A 21654-nucleotide genomic window follows, 5' to 3' on the forward strand; every position below is an offset into this window, starting at 1 on the left:
AGAGTCTGAATACCTGTATCACTAGCCTCTATGCCATGATGAAAAGAAAGAAGTCCCAACCAACCATGATGAAGGTTGCAGTCAGTATTTACGACAAAACAGCCTCCCTCGTTGATTTAGCAAAAGGTAGTTCTTCTCTCTGCGCCACACCCCACCCCTTTCCACCCTGCCTCCCGTCCCCTCTGCTTCCATGTGAGCAAGCTACTTGGAGTTACATTAAGAATGCGTGATGTGTGCTTTCTAGCTTTTAAGTTTGGTCTCCTCAACCACGAAAACAGTTATAAATTGTTCTCAGAGCTAAACCACTCCACATCTTGGCACTTGGTTGTTTTTAACTTTCAACAATAGGCACTGTTCACTCCCCTCCATCTCAGTTCTTTATTCAGTGATCAGGCAGGACACTGATGAAAGGCTAGTCACGGCTTCCCCCCCATGGTATCAGTGTGGTGGCATGTGATGATTCACATGGGGTGTGTTTGATCCGAGAAAGCCCAGTCTCTGCTTATTCTTCCTTTGTTCTGTCATCTGGGGGAAAAGAGAGAGTGTGTTCAGCTCATTTTCTCACTTTTCTCCAGTGCTGGTGGGCTGCACAACATGGGGGTAAATTTCCCAAGCACCTACAGTCTGTGTCTGGCATCATATAGAATCTATTTACCTTTAAAAAAGGGAAAATGTTTTTTTTTAAGTGAATTTCCACAAGCAGAAAATAAGCAAACCCCTCTCTGTGGTTAAAAACAGGAACCATGGTTCTTTTAGAGCGGCTCTTTGCTTGTCAGACAATCGTCACCGTCAGCCTAGTCTTTTTAATAGCTACCACAGTTACTTTTGATAGTATTTTTACTACCACTAATAATTTTACACGATGAAAGGGTTGATTATAGCATTGAAATGACAGATTCTGAAGATGATCTGCCGTTCCGATGTATTTAGTAATGGCTAGGATGGCACAAAATACCAGTTTCTATCAAAAAATGCAAAGAGGCCCTTGTACTTTGGCGTTTACTCCTCTCCCCCACTTCCGTGGGTGCAGAAGGGGCACACAGGTGGTAATGGGACAAATGGAAGCCTCTACTTGCGGGGATGTGGTTCATACAGCACAGTGTGAGGGTTCCTCGTTGGAATTTACAGTTCCCTGTGAATAACAATCTGGCCCCCAGGAGTGTCCAGGTCTCTCCGCACTCCCCTCACTGCCCTTCACTCAATGGTGGTGAATGATTCGAGCTCACCCAGCTCTAGCCCCGGCTCCCTGAGCACACTGACCTGCTCCTTGAGCTCTGCTAGCTGACCAGACAGCTGTTTGACCAGACTCATGGTGGATTCCAACTTCTCCTGCAGGTTCCGAATCTCATTTTGCTCGCTGTCACCTTCATTGCTGACGAGGGACATGGCTCGCATCCGAGGAAACCAGTCTAAATTCTTCTCCTAAAAGCAAATACGTGTTCAAGAACAAGGGAGTGATGGAAGGGAGCCTACAGTTCTGTAAAGAAGGTTTATAGGTGTTCATTAGTGTTAACATTTATTTTTTTAAGTTTATTTATTTATTTTGAGAGACATGGAGACAGCACCAGTAGGGGAGGGGCAGAGAGAGAGGGAGACAGAGAACCCCGAGCAGGCTCTGCACTGTCAGTGTGGAGCTGGGCGTGGGGCTCAAACTCCTGAAACCATGAGATCAAGACAGTAGGTGAAACCAAGAGTCAGATGCTTAACCAACCGAGCCACCCAGGCGCCCCAGTATTAACATTTAGATCAAAGTTTCTTAGTATTCAAAGCAAAAGTTACTCTTTCTGGCCAGGCCTGCTGGTGGGAATGAAGTGAGGGTTAAACATTGGTTTTCATGAGCTGGGGGAAGATTTTAAATATTGGCTCCAACTTCCTACAGGCTCCCACAAAGGTCCCAGATAAAGCATTTAGAACAGCACCCCGATCCCAGAGGGCATTCAGTGAATCCTGACGAATGATGAGGTAGTGTCAGGAGGCTGAGGACAACAGATCCAAGTGCGTGTGGGTACTGCAGGCATAAGCTGTTTCTCCTCCCCCGGCACGGGAGAGAGAGGGGCGGCAGGATAGGAGGGTGGTAAAAGAAATGTTTCGGTTCCAGCCACCCATGCTGAACTGGTTTACCCCCCACTTCCCCAAGACGGGCTCTGAGCTCCACTCAGGCAAGAGGGAAGTGGAAGGGCATGGCCCTGGGTTGTTCTGTCTGCTCCCTCTGGAAACATTTTATTACAGTGAGGATGAGGTTTCAGAGTTACACTTCCCCAGAGGGCAATAGCTGGTACCACTTCTGTTTTTCTAGGCAGACTGGGTGTAGGGGTGTGAGTATGTGTGCGGCCCTCTACTGCTGCAGAAATGAGTAGTTAACCAGATGCCCAGCTCTCTTGACAACTCGCTTGCTTAATGTCATAGAATCACTGTGCATTACTTAGATTACACTTTTCAATGCTCAAAAGAGCTTGCAAGGTAAATCATATTTGCCCCCACTTTACAGATGAGCCGCCCCAACAGTTTAACACCCATTGGACGAGCTAGGCAATGGCCGAGCTAGGATCTGAAGCCAGGTGAGCCTTTCTTTCCACCACCAACTGGGTATGCCAACCTGCATTGCGATTCACCTACCTGTTTCTCCAGGTAACCTTCTCCCAACATCCCTGGCAGTGATCTTCCTGCTTAAGATCACTTCCACTTTAGAAAAGCCCACCTCAGTGGCTGCCAGGACTTCTGCCTGGCCAATCACTAGAATGAGGGTCAAAAAAGTACTTTCCCCGCCTGAGGAAAGGTTCAACTTATCTCTGCCCTTCTGTTTCAGTCTCGTCTACCACTTTGTAGCTATTGTCACTACTGGGAAAACAGCAAGTTCTTTATAGTTCCCTACCCCCAATATAATGAAAGGACAGATACAAAATTAAAGATAAACATATCAAAAAGTTTTAAACTGAATTTACACAGCTGTAGCTAATTAGCATTTCAAAGGAGAATGGTAACATACTGGAGTGCACAGTGACAGCCAAATTCATTCATTCAAGCGATCCTTCCAACATCTATCTATCGCCCAGGATTTAGAGGTGAAAATCAGATAAGACAATATGTCTGCTCCAAGGGGCTTCTGGCTTAGGACAGGCTTCCGTGAAAAGGAGACTGTGCATTATGCACATCAAAATCCTCTGGGGTTGCTTGTTAACATTGCAGATTTCAACCCCACTACCTCTTTCCAAATCAGAACCTCTTTGGGGATGTGCAGGATTCCTGGGTGGACAAAAGTTTAAGAACCCTGGTCACTGGAGACAAATAAGATGAATGAGAACACCTGGAGTAGTGGCGGGGTAGGAAGATGGCCCGAAGGGGAAAGGTTTGGAGTAGCTATTGTGGGAAACAGGAAGAAGAGCCAAATGCAGGCCCATTCCGTGCTTGTAGGGCAGGATGGATGGCCTAGCAGACTGTGACCCCCAAAAAAACCATTGTTTACCAACAGCCCGGGTGGATGTGCATCTGAGACAGAGAGCCAGACTGATACAGGATGGTGTGTCCAGTATCAGAAAGACAAAGGTATAGGGAAGCTATAAATGTCAGCGAGGGGCTGGCTGGAGTGAGGGACATCAGTGTGTGGCCTGGTAGGCAGGATGGAGAAGAACAGACCTGGGCCCAACTGCTCTATAAGCACTCAGTCCTTTCAACAATCCCCTTAACTTCAGTTCTCTTATTATTTAATATCTATATTCTCTGCAGTATCATCTACTGTTGGAGCTTTATAGATGAGGAAACTGAGGTTAGCAAATGGCTTAGCTGGGACCCCAACCCAGACCTGTCTGCCATGAGGCAGCTCTCTTGGCAAGACAGAAGGTGGAACGATAACATTTAAGATTCTGAATGTAGGGGTGCCTGGGTGGCTCAGTCAGTTAAGCGTCTGACTTCGGCTCAGGTCATGATCTCACGGTCCGTGAGTTCGAGCCCCGCATTGGGCTCTGTGCTGACAGCTCAGAGCCTGGAGCCTGCTTCGGATTCTGTGTCTCCCTCTCTCTCTGACCCTCCCCCGTTCATGCTCTGTCTCTCTCTGTCTCAAAAATAAATAAACATGAAAAAAAAAATTAAAAAAAAGATTCTGAATGTAGAACGACTTCAGGAAATGAAGATTTTAGGATGAGAGTGCTTTAAACCTGCTAGAGTATCAGCAAACTGGGGGAGTTAGTATTTAATGGATATAGAGTTTTAGTTGGGGAAGATGCAAATTCTCTGCAGAGGGACATAGTGACAGTTGCATAGCAATGGGAATGTACTTAATGCTGTAAAACTGTATGCTTAAAAGGGTTAAACTGGTAAATTTCATATTATGTGTATTTTACTACATTTTTTTGAAATTGCTGGATTTGCAGGGGCTGATCTTTAGGATGAATTGTGTGCAAAGTCGCTTTAGTCATCCTGAAGGAGGTCACTAGTTGGGTGGATGAAGAGGCTGTGGGTGGCCAAGGGCCAAAATCTGGTCCCAGATATGACCAGGAGCTACTAGAAGGCAGTGACGGGAAAGGCTTGAAAAAGAACATTTTCACGTGAAGGTGAAGATGTGATGGCTTCTCAGTGAAGGGAAACCCAGTCTGCTGACCCTCTTGCAGGGCTCTCAGTATGGAGGGGTTGGGGAAAGAGGCAGCTGCCACCAAGTGGGCTAAAAGACAAGGGGCGGTCTTGGGAGAGCCAAGAAGGCGGCATTCTGGGATGCGAGAGGTGGTCTGTACCATGACAGGGTTTCAGGGCAGGGGACAGGGCAGTTGATGGGCCAGAGGGCTGGAGACCTTAGACGGCTAGGCCTGGAGCGAGAAGGTCCCAGCTGACATGGTGATACCCAGGGTCGGGATGGTGGAAGCATCAACTTCCAGAAAGTTTCCGAAACAGAAGCACACCATTGCTCCGAGGCTTAGCAGACTGCAGAACATCTTCAGAGAACATAGGTGAGACTCTGAAGCCACCTTCGAACAAATCCTATCACAGGTGTCCCGGGGCCGGGACTCCCTCTCCCTACACTCTCTTTCTTCACCTGTTGTTTTGTCCATCCATTCATTCACTAATTCTTCCTATGTTGACCATGTCTGTGTTGGGCACTGGTGAAACCATGGTAAGTGAGAACCTCATGGTCCCTGTGTTCGTGGAGCTGGTACTCCAGGTGGAGAGTAAGGCTTCAGCCAAATGCTGATGAAAGCCACGGACAGCTCATGCTTACAGGCCCTGTGCTCCTTTCTCGGAGTCCCATGAAGCTGTTCTTTTCGAATCCCCTTCTGGTCCTCCTCCTCTTTCTTTCTCTTTCTGCTTGTTTCTTTCTCCATTTTTGTCTGGGTGCTTGTGTCTCCATCTATTCTCTCCCACTTCTGTGATTGTTGTTTCATTCTAGCCTTCCTCTCTACATCAACTGACCACAAACTGAAACTAAAAGATCATGTGTGATTAAGACTTTTTTCAATATTGAATGCTTTGTGGACCCTTTTCTTAATTTTTAAGGAGCCCGACTTAAGTGGTTTACATCTCTCACTAAAACCAAAAAAATAACCAAGTTAAATTGTTTTCTGTCCTCTTTTTACAACTGAAGCCAGTCTTTTAAAAATAATTTTCACAACTGATGTTTCTTCAAATTAATGAGGGAAGTACATTTTTTTTCACCAAAATAACTCAAGTACAATAGTGTTCTCAGAGTAAATCCTGCATAAGCTTTTTTGTCAAAAGTGGATCCTAAGGTCCCTCTCTCTGCTCTAATGGCAGATAGAGCAGCTTCCATGGAAGGCTCGGACCAAGGAGGGTGAGACTCTGGATGTTCACCTGAGCCAGAGCCGCAGGACAGACACACGGAACAGGACACCACTTCCTTACTGCGCTAACTTGTAATGTGTCCGCCATCTAACAAAGCAGCTTGACTTGATTCGTTATTTCTCAGTTACTCATATGTGCTATGTACATCTTGTGATCATGCACATGATTAGTACATTCCCATGTTGACTTTTGTTAGTCAATATGAAATCATTTCCTTCTTTCACCAGGAATGAAAATATTTGACCACAGGGTAGCATAAAGCAGATTAACTGTTAGATTCTGTGGTTACAATGTATGAACTTGGTAACTGGGTGAGTGGAAACTCAGAGCTTCTTGAGGGTTCTAAAATGCAAAGCTCAGAAATGAACTAGTCACGTCTCTGAGAAAGGACTCACGGAGCATGCCAGCCCCCACCCTCTAGCTATCCCTACATTCTAAAAATAATGAATCTTTCTAGGTGACTAGAAATGTAAGAATCTTTCAAAATAGTACTTCCAACAGTCAGAGCCATTGGACTTATTTAATTGTGTAGTTATTCAATAACATGATTAGGGTGTCAGTGTCCCTCAAGGCTTGCTGTGCTATTCTTACATTTAGTTCTTCAGAGTGATAGCCCCATTTGTGTGAAAGAGGCAATGTGGTATAATGGAAAGAGCACTGACCTAAGACTCAGAACACCTGGTTTTGGTTTTAGCTCAGCCCCAAGCCAGCTCTGTGATACAAAGGGAGGGGGGCCTTACTCTCTGAGTCCCAGCTTCCTCATCTGTAAGACTAGAATGATACCCCAGGTCATCTCTATGTCCCCTCCGGCTCAGCATTCTGTGAGCTAGGAATTCAAGGAAAGCTTTACAACTCAAAGTGCTGAGACAAGCCTTGAGCTCGCCAAGTGAGCAAACAGAAACATTTCAGCTAGACGCAACCTTGAAACCACATAACCCAAGCTCAGCATATTATAGTTGCCCAGGCTGAAACCTAGAAAGTTTAGGTTTCCTTGAGGTCTTATATACAGTGACAGATGTCCCTGCACTTGATTGCCCCTTCTGGACAAGCTTCTCCACATTACGTACTGGGATAGATTTTATATAATCTATCCCCGTTAATGCTTAATCGGCCACAGACTCAAGGATGTGTAAGATTGTGATGATTTCTCTCCACATCCTAGTGAGATTAAGAAGTAATGTGAGGGGCGCCTGGGTGGCTCAGTCAGTTAAGTGTCCTACTCTTGATTTCGACTTAGGTCATGATCTCACGGTTCATGAGCTGATCTCACGGGCTCTGCACTGATGGTGTGGAGCCTGCTTAGGATTCTCTCTGCCTCTCTCTCTCTCTCTCTGTCAAAAAATAAATAAACTAAAAGAAGAAGAAGAAGAAGAAGGAGAAGAAGAAGAAGAAGAAGAAGAAGAAGAAGAAGAAGAAGAAGAAGAAGAAGAAGAAGTAATGTGACTGATTTCAGTGAGCCAAGTTTTGGTGAAGTTGCCTTATGTGTTTTTAGCTCTACTAGGTACACATTCAAAGTTGCCAGCTGGTAAACTGAATAGAAAGCAAGGGTATATTCTATCCACACCATAGTTATAGATCCCACTTGTTGGCTGCCTAGCAAGTGTCGGGCACTTTAGCCATGCTATGGCCAATAACCACAACAATTCCATAAGGTAGAGATTGTTACCATGCCCGTTTTACAGACGACAACACTGAGGCAGGAAAAGGATCAGTTACTTGCTCGAGGTCACACAGATGGAAAGTGCCTGGGCCAGGCCTTGGCCTCCACCCTGTGCTACTGGAAATCTCAAGTTCCTTTCAATACGCGGGACTATTTCTCTACATCTAACAGAGCGGTCAGTGCTTAGCTTCTGACGTTGCCAAGGAAAACGGACTACAGTGAGAATATAATAACTTGCACCCCTTGGTTGCCTCTGAAGCCTGCTAAAGGCTTACTTATTGAACGTGAGAAACACAAATTCTTTAGGGAGGGCATCAGATCCATATGCAGATACTTGATGACAATGCATCAATGCTTGACATTCACAGCGATTTGCTGAGTGCTCTAAAATACTGCTAACAAGGGGTAACACACTGAACATACCACGTACTGTATTGTATTATGATGGGGTACCAATAAATCATCTCATACAGCCCTGTTTCCACTTTCTCTGCTGAATGTGCTGTCCCAAGACCGTGTTTGCTAAGGTCTTGCTTCTTCCCATCTCTCTCTCTTCTAAGCCTCATGTTTATACTGCATTTTCCGATCTGCAATCATTTACGATGGCTCCTAAGCTGACAAGTGTAACCATTTCCCCAAAGCCTCAGTATGACCCCCTGCATTCCTCTCTTTGCCTTCTGGTTTGAAGATGTCAGCAGAAATGGCTCTCCAAAGGAACACTAGCAATGCAAATACTACTGACTTACTGGAAGTAAGTCGGAAGGTCCCCGAGGGAAAGGCACCATTGCTGCTTTCCTGGAACTTCAGACCTACAAAAACAACCTGGAACAAGGATTCTTTCTGAAGTGGAAGTCATCATTTTGGCTACGGGGGAGTGCTTCAAGTACTCCATGCCAGTCTCAGCTTAATGACGTAGCAGTGTGGGGCGCTTCTCACCCTCTCAGCAACATGGTGACCTTGATGGCAGGGTAGGCATTACCTCAAAAACTTAAGGGACACCCAGGACACTGGCATCTGGGTTTCTAGTCTCATTCCCAGTCTTGAATATCCCACCTGCATATGACAAACATTGCTCAATGTAGGCAACAAAAAGGCTGGTTCTCATGGGGGTTCAGAAGAAGGAAGGGTGAACTGGAAAATATACACTTGTCTGACAAGCTTTAGGAACTGGAGGTGACAGAAAAGATCTAGCTGTATCCTTTGAAGTTACAACACTATTCCTGGATTGGACAAATTTAGAAAAATAACATGTTATGGGACTGGAAGATTCGTTTGCCTGTCCTTATTAACTGTATCTTCCTTCTGTGGCTCTCTGTTTATTCTGTATCTGTATCTTCCTAAATTCTTCCTCTGCAACTGACGGGTTCTGACAAATGTAACGTAGAGTACCAAATTTGTGTGGTTTGAAAAGTTTTAAATGTGTTAGTTACCCAAAGCAAATCTGTATCGAATGATTTTGCAAAACAACAAAATCTCTTTAGAGTGTCATTGTCAGATGTTCAAATATGTTTAAAATCTAAATGCTCAGATATCAGGTTTGCATTATGTACGTGACAGTGGTTGGAACATTACAAAGCCCTATACAAACATAAAGTATCCTTGGACCGCTGGGGCCATACGTGTACAGGTGTGGGCCCTTACCTTGTGCCTGTGTAAGGCACCTGACAGATGCTCAGTGAGCAACAGCCACTGCTTTCACTGCTCTGCTCCTGCCTGACCCCCTTCCATGGCATCATCTCCAGGGTGTAGATGCGAAGGGGGCTGCTGGCCTGGGAGCCTGCCAGGAAGTAGTCACTGCTCCGGAAGGCAGGGAGAGAAAAAGGTCCAGTGAAGGAGAGGTGTGTGCTTGTGAAAATGACTTAACAGGGCTGTTTGTCCCAGCAGGGCTGCAGGTTTGGAATCAAAAAGTGACAGCTGGGAGGGACTGGAAGCCGGTCCTATTCTACAGCCCCTCCACCCCCCCCCCCCCCGCCTTTTCCTATGCAGCATAGCTGAGGTGGGAGTGGGCATGACCTATGGCCAGTGCAGGGAGAGCAGGGGGTGGGGGTAGCGGGGGTAGCGGGGATGCTCAGCACTGCATCACGGCCTCGCAGGCTCCAGCCTCTGCAGGGGTGGAAGCAGGAAGTCCCCTCTCTCTGTGGCTTCCTCATCTCAGGGAGCCAGGGTGAAACAGGGGAGCATGGACCTCCTTGACGGAAAAGCAAGTCAAAACAGTTCCACAAACTTTTACAAAAGCATGTTAGGAAGAGTGTTAGGCTCTGGAGTTTCAAAGACTCATGGGTCAAGATTTCTGTCATCAGACGTTTCCAGACTGGTGGAGGCACTAGGTAGTGGTAAAGGTAGCCGGTAACGGGGACTGTTCTCCTGCAACGGGCGGGAGGCACTGCAATGCACCAGGCTGACCAGAAAGTCATTCCCTAGGGGGGGTCTGCATGCCAGATGGTGGGCCTTGGCTATTTAGGAGGTTGAGAGAACTGTGATCTTCAAAGTCCACCTAACCAGGTAACCTGAAAATGCACCAGTGTTTGAAGAGCAGGGCTCTGGGTAGTGACCTGAAAAACAGGTGAGGATACAGGTGTGATGAGATCCCATCAGTTTAGCTTTGTGCCCGTGGTGGCTAGTGGCTGGTCTCATCACGGACAACAGGCTGGACTGTGAGCAGAGACCTCGGCCCCTGAGAACGTACCTTGTTTCCCATTCCTGTTCCCTATCCTTCCCTCCTTCCCGGCCTCCCTCACAGATTCCTTTTCTCCCTGAGGTTTCCTGAGTCAGTTGCTATTGTTTGCAATGAGGAACCCTGGCTGGTTACAAGCTTCAAGAAATTAACAGGGCCAAGTACTACTTAACATTGGCCAGTTTTGTCCAGAATAAAGGCTGAGGGCCTTCTCCAAGTCATACAGCAAATTAATTATGACATAATAATTATATTCAGTAGCATATAATTAGATAATAATTATGATATTAATTTTTATGGAATTAAGTAAAAATAATAATCATGGATGGACCCAAAGAATCAGGTAGAAGAGTTTTATCAGTGTTAGTGGTAATAGCAACAAATGGGGAATAGTTTAAGTGTCAACAAAGTGGTCAATGATCAAATGTATTATGACACATCACAGTACAGTGAGCTATAGAGCCATTATATTATTTAATGATCCTGGAAAAGATTCATAATAAATATTCTTATGCCTTTCTTTATCATGGAAAATTCCAAATATTAAGTTTGGTGACTAGACTATATACCCATCATCTAGTTTCAATGATTGTTAATTTACAACTAATCTTGTTTTATCTATACCACTTCCAGGTTACTCTCTCTCCAATTTTTTTCTGGGCCGCCCCCTAGGCCCTCACTTAGTCCTGGATGAACCTCTTGCAAGTAGCAAGGGGACACAAAACAAATGTCAGGTCTCAGTCCCTCTGAAATTCCTCACATTATCTGTCTTCACCTTCCTCAAAGTTGTGTTTCTTTGACTTTGTCATGGACTATCCTCTGACGCGTGGCTTTCTCATCCCCTTCACCCATGTTTATTTGTTCTCCGTACCAGGAGTCACCTTCTAACACACCATATAATATACTGATTTATTGCATGCCATGTCTATGGGCTCTGCTAAAATATGAACTCCATGAAGGCAGGAATTTGTGTCTGCCTTACTCATTCCTCTAGCTCAAGCACTGGGTATGGTAATGGGAATATTTAGTAATTGTCTAGTAAACTGGTCAATGGTTAGTAAATGAACAAGTCCTGGAAGCCTGGTGGGAGCCACCTTGCTCACGCCAGAGGTTAAACCTCTGTGGCACCTCTATAGTTCTCATCAGTGGAGGGGTCAGGGATAAGCTGGATTTGGCATATGATTTTAGGCTGAAATCTCTACCAAGGAGAAGACAGCTAGCGATTTTCATTACCTAGCTGGTATCTGATCTTCATTTTTCTTTTCTTTCTTTTTTAATCTTTATTTATTTTTGATAAAGAAAGAGACACAGAGTATGATTGGGGGAGGGGCAGAGAGTGAGGGGGAGACAGAATCTGAAGCAGTCTCCAGGCTCTGTGCTGACAGCACAGATGCAGGGCTCGAACCCACAAGCTGTGAGATCATGACCTGAGCCAAAGTCAGACGCTTAACTGACTTAGCCACCCAGGCGCCCCTGATCGTCATTTTTCATTAATTATTTTCACATCCTGCATCCAACCATGCCTGATGCTTCAGTTATTGTATATTTATCTCGTCTCCCCTCTCCCTGCCCCTGGCAATCACCAACCTCTTTTCTGTATCTATAAGCTCATGTGTTTTTTTTCTTTTGGTTCCACACAAAAGAAGGATCATTCTGTATTTCTCTCTCTGACTTACTTCATTTAGCATAATGCCCTTGAGGTCCATCCATGTTGTCACTATGGTTTCACTCTTTTTTATGGCTGAATAAAATTTCATTGCATATGTGTATGTGTGGCCTCTCCCCCCCCCCCCACCGTGTGTGTGTGTGTGTGTGTGTGTGTGTGTTGTAAAGTAGTGATCCAGTTTCATTCTCTTGCATGTAGCTGTCCAATTTTTTCCAAAACCATTTACTGAAGAGACTGTCCTTTACCCATTATATGTTCTTGGCTCCTTTGTTGCAAATTAATTGACCATATATGCATGGGCTTATTTCTGGACTCTTTCTTCCATTCCATTGATTCATGTGTTTGTTTTTATGCCAGTGCTATACTGTTTTAATTACTATAGCTTTGTAATATAGTTTGAAATCAGGGAGTGTGATGCCTCCAGCCTTGTTATTTTTTCTCAATATTGCTTGGGCTATTTGGGAATTTTTTTGTGTAATTCCATTCAAATTTTAAGATTATTTGTTCTATATCTGTGAAAACTGCCATTGGAATGTTAGTAGGGATTGCACTGAATCTCTAGATTGCTTTGGGCAATATGGATGTTTTTTTTAAAAAAAAATTTTTTTTAACGTTTACTTATTTTTGAGACAGAGAGAGAGAGAGCATGAACAGGGGAGGAGCAGAGAGAGAGGGAGACACAGAATCTGAAACAGGCTCCAGGCTCTGAGCTGTCAGCACAGAGCCCGACGCAGGGCTCGAACCCACCGACCGCGAGATCATGACCTGAGGTGAAGTCGGACACTTAACCGACCAAGCCACCCAGGCGCCCCTGGATGTTTTTCTTTTTTTTTTTTTTAATTTTTTTTTTTTAACGTTTACTTATTTTTGAGACAGAGAGAGAGAGAGCATGAACAGGGGAGGAGCAGAGAGAGAGGGAGACACAGAATCTGAAACAGGCTCCAGGCTCTGAGCTGTCAGCACAGAGCCCGACGCGGGGCTCGAACCCACCGACCGCGAGATCGTGACCTGAGCCGAAGTCGGACGCTCAACCGACCAAGCCACCCAGGCGCCCCCTGGATGTTTTAATAGTATTCATTCTTCTAATCTGTGAGCACGGAGTATCTTTCCATTTATTTGTGATTGCTTCCATTTCTTTCATTAATGTCTTGTAGTGTTCATTATCTCCTTGATTAAATTTATTCTTTTTGATGCAATTGCAAATGGGATTTTTTAAAATTTCTCTCTGATAGTTCATTATCAGTGTACAGAAACACAACAGAATTTTATGTACTGATTTTGTATCCTGAAACTTTTCTGAATTTGATTTGTTCTAACAGTTTTTTGATGGCGTCTTTAAGATTTTCTATATATAACATCATATCATCTGTAAATAGTGATAGTTTTACTTCTTCCTTTCTAATTTGGATACCGTTTATGGTATTATTGCTTATGGGGCCATCAATTACACAGAGGACAAATTTATGAACTGCTTAGTTTATGAACTTTTGGTTATCCACTTCTGATTTATTCTTATACCTTCCATTTGACGGAACCTGTATGACATGGGCACGTGTCACATATTGTTTGTAAAATGAATAGCTGATTAGGAGTTGTTGCATATGGTACTAATGAATATAGGTAAGCAAGGTAACCTGATTTTTTCAATAAGATATATTATTAGTACAAATTGTTTCTCTTTCTTTTTGTTCTTTACTAATCCAAATCAAAAATCCTTTTTTTTCTCTTTTTCTTCAACATATATTTAATGAGCACCTACAAGGTAGTAAATACTGTTCCAGGTACTGGCTAAAACAGTAAACAGCTCAGAAAGAGTCCTTGACCTTTTCGAGCTTATATTCTAATAGGAGATGAATGATGGAAGGGTGGGGAGATGACAATAAATAAAGATAAATGAAACAAATTCAGATAGGGATAAATACTATGAAGAAAATGATGGCTTGAAGATTATCTTGGTGAAAGCTTGGCTTCTTCTTTGCCAATTTGTATGCCTTTTATTTCCTTTTGTTGTCTAATTGCTAAGGCTAAGACTTCCAGTACTATGTTGAACAACAGTGATGAGAGTGGACATCCCCGTCAATCTTGGGGAAGAGGCCCTTACTGTCAGCTGGGCAGACCATGAAGGCTGCTGTGGGGAGATGATGTCTGATGGATAAGAAGGAAATAGCTTTACACAGAAATGAGGGGACAGAGTTTCAAGCAAAGGAAATCATAATGCAAAGGTCCCAGGGATGAAAACAATGCTGGTGTATTTGAAGAAAAGAAAGATTTGTGTAACAAGAGTGAGGCACCACGTGAGACACAGAGAGTGGTAGGAGGTAAGAAGCCAGATGTGAACAGGCATGAGTTATGGACAGCCTTGTATACAGAGGGAGATGCAGGAGGATTTTGGCTCCCAACAGATGAATGGCAATTCCTGGTTTACAGCAAAAATACATACACACATACATTCGTGTACACACACACACAAATACAATAAAACTTTGGCTGCTACATGGAGAATGGACATGGTAGAGACTCTCATTGGGAGACACTGTCTTCAGGTGGGCATTAATGGTGGCTTTGGCAAGAGTGGTAGGAACGGGGCTACCGGAATAACGTCAGCCAAGAGGGCTTCGAAGTCAGTAAATGGGTGTTTGAAAATGTATACTTGACAGCACCATTTCTTGCAGGATAAGATTGCATTCACAGAGCTTGAAATCTCTCATTAGCATGATTAATGTGAGCCAACAGACTGGATAGTCCAGACTTTAAATGAATTACTGGTCCAGAACCTCAGGGCTCTTTCCCCGGAGAAGAGAACTGGGTCATGCCATTATGTTCCAACAACTATATTCAGTGATACCGTGTTGGTAGCTTGAGATCAGCCACAGTTGGGAGTATTGACACCATGGAAAGGGGCAAATGCTACCATCAGGTACATTACAACCAGAAGTGGTTGTTGCACATTAAAAATCACACTACTGGATTATGTCCTTTACTAAAAGACATGAGGGAATCCTTAAGGATAGTTTAAATTAAACCACTGACCCAAAGTGATATACCAAATGATCATGGCAGAACCAGCATGACAGTGGAAGTCTCCTAATACACCAAAGACACTCCTTTTCTTAAAGAGTACACTTAATCATGATGAGCAGTGACTAATGCATAGAACTGTTGAATCACTATATAATACACCTGAGACTAATGGAACGCTGTATGTTAACTATACTAGAATTAAAAATAAAAAACTTAAAAAAAGACTCTTGACCTTAAAATATGCCATGATTTGAATTTACTTTTGTTGACTGGATTCAGGGTTTAATAATCTTCTTTCTGAATCTTTGTTATTCTGTATTTACATAAGTACTTTAGATATTACTCTCCTCGATTATGATAATGAAAAGCATATTTACATCAAGATCATCCTGTTTTTAAAATTAAAAAATCTCAACAATAAAAACAAAAAGTGCAGTTTATATATCCAATATGGTTGGGAAAATGCTGAGTAGCTTGTGCTGGCAGCAGACTCAGAGTGGCCTAGAGAAAGAGAAATCTGAGCATTTGGGGGCTAGGCTCTTAGGGTGGGGTCTGCCCAAACTTTATGATTAGAGTCTGTCTGGATATCGTTATGTGTTCATCTTCTAGAAGCAATCTTAAGAGACAGTTTGGGGTTTCAAGCCATGCTGAGGTTCAAATAACAATTGTTTTGTGCTTTAATCATAAAAATGATAATTTGATTTAGTGCCTGTTTCAGTTAATCTACAAGTTGATAAATTTCCTTCTAAAAGGTCACTCAGAAACGTTTTCCAAGTCTTATCTGATATCTGATATTTTGATAGGACTCCTCCGATATTTCTCTCAAATACAATCATCATATTCATCTCTGTTTTATGTGACTAACTAGTAGAATTAATAATAATAGATTTATATGTAGAGTTCAGAGAATATGTGTCTGTAATTTTCTATATAGTGTCTCTAAGAATGTCTATATAGTCAATGCAAAATATCTATATGGAAAATATTGTATCTAGAGAAAAACAATTTCCCCAAATCTTTTAACACCAGAGTCAAATGCAACAACAAATGAAATTAAAATCTGTCATAACTGCACCGACTACTGTGTGAACTGCATTGCCTTTTTTCTCCTATGTGTGTGTATGGAGCACACATGTTTGTGTCACACAAAGAAATGGGTAAATCTTCTAAAATACTACTTAAATTCCTCCTTTGGGACAATAATAGTAATAACAATAACAGCAACAACAACAACAGCAACAGCAACAACAAAGAATATTCTTTTTGTTCCTTGAGAACATGCTAATGAATGGTCACCAAATCTCAAAACCAACCAGCACAGCTCAGTGCAGAGTGCACCCTGTGGTTATCATAACTACAGAACTTTAACCAGTGTAATTGGATTATACTAAGTTTGTAGCTGGTCTGCTCACCAGCTGATGTTCTTTTACTAGTCCCTCACATTAAGACATTTTCTCAAATTGTTCTTTTAACTTTGGGGCTATATTTAAGTCTTTCCCTTTGTCTTCCAAATGCTCCCCAAGCAGAGGAAAAGAGCTGGTGGTCTGCAAAGTGTTGTGTCCTCTGGGCTAGCAGTATCGGCACTAATTGGGCAATGGTTAGAAATGCAAGTTCTCAGGCCTTACCCCCAGTCCTGCAGAATCAAAACTCTAAGGTTGGGGCCCCCTGATGTGTGTTTTAACAACCCTCTGGGTGATTCTGAGGTGTACTAAAGTTTGGTAACAACCACTCCAGATAACTCAAGACCTAACCAGTGATACTTTAACATCACTAGTCATTGGATGAAACTTAATGAAAATCCTTAATTGTACTCATGTTACACACTGATGAGATAATCACACAATTTGTTGTCTAAATAGGGATACATCTGAGCATAAAAGGAATGTTATTAAAAATAATGCAGAGACAGGGGCATAACCTGGACCATTATAGTCAAAACTATGGTCCCTCTAGGTTCCATTAAAACCTGAACTATCACTTATGGTATCTGGACCAATTAGTTAGGAGAATGAAAGAATTCTGTAACAGTATCTGAGTGGTCTCTTATAGATTGAAAATTTCGTTTATGTATGTAAATTGCTGAGGACCCTTTTGAGGTACAATCAGCTAGGAAGTCGTTAAGTATTCTGGTCATTGTAAGTTGCCTATAGAAACGCGTTTTGACACATTTCTCATGGAAGTGGTCCATATTTGCCACTCTCATTTCATTATGTCCCATCTCTCTTTTTTTCCCCTTATAAAATGGATGTATATTAGGGCTCTTGGGTGGCTCAGTTGGTTGAGCGCCTGACTCTTGATTTTGGCTCAGGTCAAGATCTCATGGTTCATGAGATCAAGCCCTGAGTTGAGTTCCATACTGATAGCACGGAGACTGCTTGGGATTTTTTCTGTCCCTTCCCAACTCATGCTCTCTCTCTCTCAAAATAAATAAGCTTACAAAAATAAAAAAATAAAATGGATGTATGCTAACACTCCCTGAAATTTCTCCTTGATTTCCCTTTTTAGAAAATCCAATTTTTTCCCTTAGACTTTATCATTGCTGGTCTCTTTACCAGCCTCTGAATTGTTTCAAAAGTCCATCACCAAAGAGCTAGGCATGGTCAGGATAAAGATCTGGAGTGGTTCTTTTGCGTTAACATAACACAGACCTAACAGTAAATTCAAAGTTGGACCAAGATGGTGTACCAGGTTGCACAAATTTTATTCCGAGGCCAAAATTTTCATTAGCATCAAAGAGCTAAAATTTCTTCACTAGATTCTTCAAATAGGACATCATGTGGATTGAAGGATGCTGAATTTAAAACATATGAATTAGGTCTAAATCAATATGCTCTTCTGGGATAGGAGCAAGCAGGTATGATGTCAAAATGGGAATGAACTCCCAGTTAGAGGATAGCTTTCAAGAGTATAGCTGTGACCACTGTCTAGCTGGCTCTGGGACTTGGACCAACTACAGAATGGCACACAGCTTAAAAAGAATTTCACCATGGCCCTCAATGCATCAACTGCTGACTAGCTGAGTCAATGGACCATGTCGTCCTGAACACGGTGAGGAACAGCAGCCATAGGTGATGACACACAACCGTGCCAAGCAGCTGTTACATGGTGAAAAGAAGTGAGGTAATTTCAGGTAGGATGAACAAGAGGGATTACAACAGATGAAGCAGAGCTATGGGCTGCCTGGAACGCAAGCGAGGCTGAAAGAAGAATATAATATACTGTAACTTCAGAGGATGGTGGTTCCTTTTGGATAATGGCTCCTGGCTAATTATAATTACACAATGCCAAGTCACAAAAGGCACAGAGTTTTGGTGAACAGGAATTGCAGCCATGAGCCAGAAAGCAGTTTTACACAAATGCAACACGGAAACAATAGCTGATCCCACAGTAGGTGCTGTATACCTAATGTTTCATAAACAAAGTCCTCAATTTTTAAAAGTAGGTTATTCAGGTTTGATGCATTTTATCCATGTTTCCCTTTTTGAAACATTTCCCTAATTATTTGTTTTTACAAAGTCAATCTGAGAGAAGACTAAAAAATTCAAACAGATACTAAAGCAATTCTTACATGTAAAACTTGTTTCTGACACATGATGGAGCCAGTCAGATGAAATCATGTAATGCTTGGTTCTGATTGGCTATTGTATACAGGTACTCGGTGCTGTTGAGGACTCAGATGCTGCCTTGAGACATTTTACGATCAATATTGGCTGACTTTGAAATTGCTTCCTGATTTAAGTATATATCTTGACCCCTCAATTAGATGGTGCACATCTTGAGAGTTGAAACCACACACATACACATACACACACACACACACGTTTATGGCACCCATAGCAGCACAAGCTACTCCTAACCTTACATTTTCTCCTCCAGTTTCCTTCTACCTCTGCCTTCCTCCCACTGCTGACTCGCCCATTCCCAGATCCATCAGTCTCCTGGCTGGGACAGTTATTGTATACTAAGGGATCAGACCGGTCTTTGTCCCTGGTCCCTATCGGGATACTCCAAGCCCTTGGACTTTTCCCAAATGATAGAAATGTCTTTGTTCTTCACAAGCCCCTTGGATCACACCTGACCAGCTTTAGGATAGGGGATAGTCACCAAAAGACCAAGTGCACATGATTAAAAGGTTGGGACTTGGGGCTCACCTGACCTCGGGGGAGGGGAAGGAGGCTGAAGATTGAGTTCAATCGTGTTGCCCATGACTCAACAAATCAGGCTTATGTAAAAAACACCTAATAAAAACCCTAGACACTGGAACTTCTTGGTTGGTAAACACACTGATGTACAGGGAGAGTGACACATCTGGATTCTATGAGGAGAGGGCATGGAAGCTCCCCCCAAACTTTGTCCCATCCATCTCTTCATTTGGCTGGTCCTCCTGGTTTATATCCTTTGTAATAGAACTGTAATTGTGAGAATAATGTTTTCCTGAGTTCTGGGTCTTGGTCTTGTGAATCATTGAACCTGTAGGGATGGTGAGAATCTCTGAATTCATATCTAGTCCATTAGGAATGCAGATGACCTGGGGACACCCAAAGTGTGGTTGGTGTCTGAAGTAAGGGCATTCTTGTTGGGGATCACATCCTCTAACTTACGAGGTTGACACTGGCTCTCAGTGGTTAGTGCCAGAGTTAAGCTGCAGTACTCCTAGTTGGGGCTAAAATGGAATACGTATGTGTTAGAATGGGCACCAACCCTGTTCACTGTCTCTGGTTGTGGGCCCTGTGGCTATCGGCTGCCGGTGGCAAGAAGGGGCAGGGTGCCATGGTAGTGATGGTGAAGGGGCTGCAGGGCAGCCAGTCTAGATAAGTGGGCTAGGTGGGCATCTGCTGTTGCTGGTCTGAAATTTAGACATAGTCAACATTCGATTGTAGTGTTGTAAAGAGAAGAGCTACAGAAGACAGAACATACCCAGAGACCTGTAGCTATATACACACTCAGATACAACCACGCAAGGCAGAAGGAAATACGCAGGGTGTGTTTAGGGCAAAAGAATGAAGTCAAAAGGATGCTGTTGGATTGCAATCTTAAATAAGTTCTCTCTTTACCCCCTACCCATCCTGCCTTTGGGGTCAGGAGCAATTGAAAATCGACCAGCTTGTGAATGTTCTGTGGATTAAACTATTTACTCTAGTATGTTCTACCCATTTCCTTGTCAGGAGTGAATTTTGTGTACTACACATAATTAACGTTGAACCCAAAAGTGAAAGCACTGATATATTTTTTAGAATAAATTTTCCTAGTATAAAGTCTAAACCCCTTTCCTAGACTGGGGGGCCTGGCATGATCCTGTCTATCCCTCTCCCTTCTCACATCCTTGGTCACCCTTTGTTGTCTTGCCGGTCCTCTTGTGCAGCCCATTCCTGTCAGAGACTGGCTCTTTCAGGTTCTAAATCTTTCCATGGCTTGCTCACTCACTCCCTTGACAGAGCACCAGCATGGGGAGAGGCAGAGAGAGAGTGAGGGAGAGAGAGAGAGAATCCCAAGCAGGCTCTGTGCCAACAGCACAGAGCCTGACGAGGGGCTTGATCTCACGAACTGTGAGATCATGACCTTAGCCAAAATCAAGAGCTGGACTTTTAGCAAAGTGAGCCACCCAGGCTCCCCAAGTAAGCAGTGATTTAAAAGGGAAGGGTTCGGGGGGCAACTTGGTGGCTCAGTTGGTTGAGTGTCTGACTTTGGCTTAGGTCATGATTGCACGGTTCATGAGTTCGAGCCACACATGGGGCTCACTGCTGTCAGCATGAAGCCTGGAGCCTGCTTCAGATCATATGTCTCCCTCTCTCTCTGTCCCTCTCCTGCACTTGTGCACACTTTCTCTCCCTCTCTGTCTTTCTCTGTCTCTCTCAAAAATAAATAAACATTAAAAAAATAAAAAGGGAAGGATTTTGGAGGCAGCCCAATCTCTGTCTGAATCCCAGGTTTGCCTCTCATTAGGTGTGTGGTCAGAGAAGATTATTATTTAAGTTTCTTTCCCTGAAGATGCAGATAATAATGCTTACCTTTTAGGATTTCTATCAGGATTTGATAAAATGATGGAGAGGAACTAGGGCGATGCCTTTCTTTCGTGGGGAAACAGAGAACAACATGCATAACATGCTTTTGATGGGGGGAGAACAGGATGAGAGTTGGGGCAGGGCAGTGTGGGTGTAGCACGTGGGGACATAAGGTTAGGGGCAAAGAGGACAGAGAGTGGAAGGAGTCATCTGTAACTGGCCTCAGGGGACTACGACTTCCTGAAGTCAACAGGTTTTCAGGGATAAGAGCAAGGAGTCACCTGATGCGAGGTTTTAAATTTTCCCACGTCAGTTGCTATTTGGGAGTTTCAGAGGGTTTTCCCCCCACTGTGCCCCACCTCAAGGCTTAGTAACCTTGTACGAATGAGGAGCCCATTCATTTCTTCCATATCCCCAAGTACAAAGCGTCCACTTTCGAAAACGTAAATTCCTCAAGTCAACTTAGCTTTCAAAATCAACTGCTTGAAAATCACGGGCACACCACCCCAGAATGGGAAAATTCTGTTTTGTTTTGTTTTTTCTCAGTTTCTTTGCAAGAGCAGCCTGTGGTCAGGTTTCCTAGGGGGTGGTGCCCACACAGTCAGAGCTGACCCATTTGTGTATCTGGACTGTTACTCTGAGAGAAAGCTGTGAAGCTTTTTTTCCAGGGTGTTTTAGCCCTTCTGCATTTTACTAAACACACTATTAATCCTCTTTTACTTCCTCCCTTTTCTTTATCTTACCCAATAGGATGCAGAGAACCTCTTCCACACATCAGGTTTATCTCTACCCTCTCCTGTTCTGGCCTCTTTGTCACCTCTTTCCAAGGCCCGCTGTTTTGGAG

The 21654-nt window shown here is 43.4% G+C and overlaps 1 protein-coding gene across 2 annotated transcripts in view; it reads right to left on the reverse strand.

Annotated features, from left to right (window-relative positions):
- Positions 1 to 364: 364 nt before the first annotated feature.
- ITPR2 (inositol 1,4,5-trisphosphate receptor type 2) overlaps positions 365 to 21654 on the reverse strand; it is a 487005-nt gene continuing 465715 nt past the window's right edge. For both annotated transcript variants that reach the window (XM_042991994.1, XM_042991993.1), the window contains exons 56-57: positions 1261 to 1422; positions 365 to 525 (exon numbers count right to left, since the gene is read on the reverse strand). In XM_042991994.1, coding sequence (XP_042847928.1) covers positions 439 to 525; positions 1261 to 1422 — 249 coding nt within the window. In that variant the 3' untranslated portion in view covers positions 365 to 438. The remainder of the gene's footprint in view (positions 526 to 1260; positions 1423 to 21654) is intronic.

The sequence above is a fragment of the Panthera tigris genome, chromosome B4, assembly GCF_018350195.1.
Source record: "Panthera tigris isolate Pti1 chromosome B4, P.tigris_Pti1_mat1.1, whole genome shotgun sequence".
Taxonomy (NCBI): Eukaryota; Metazoa; Chordata; class Mammalia; order Carnivora; family Felidae; genus Panthera; species Panthera tigris.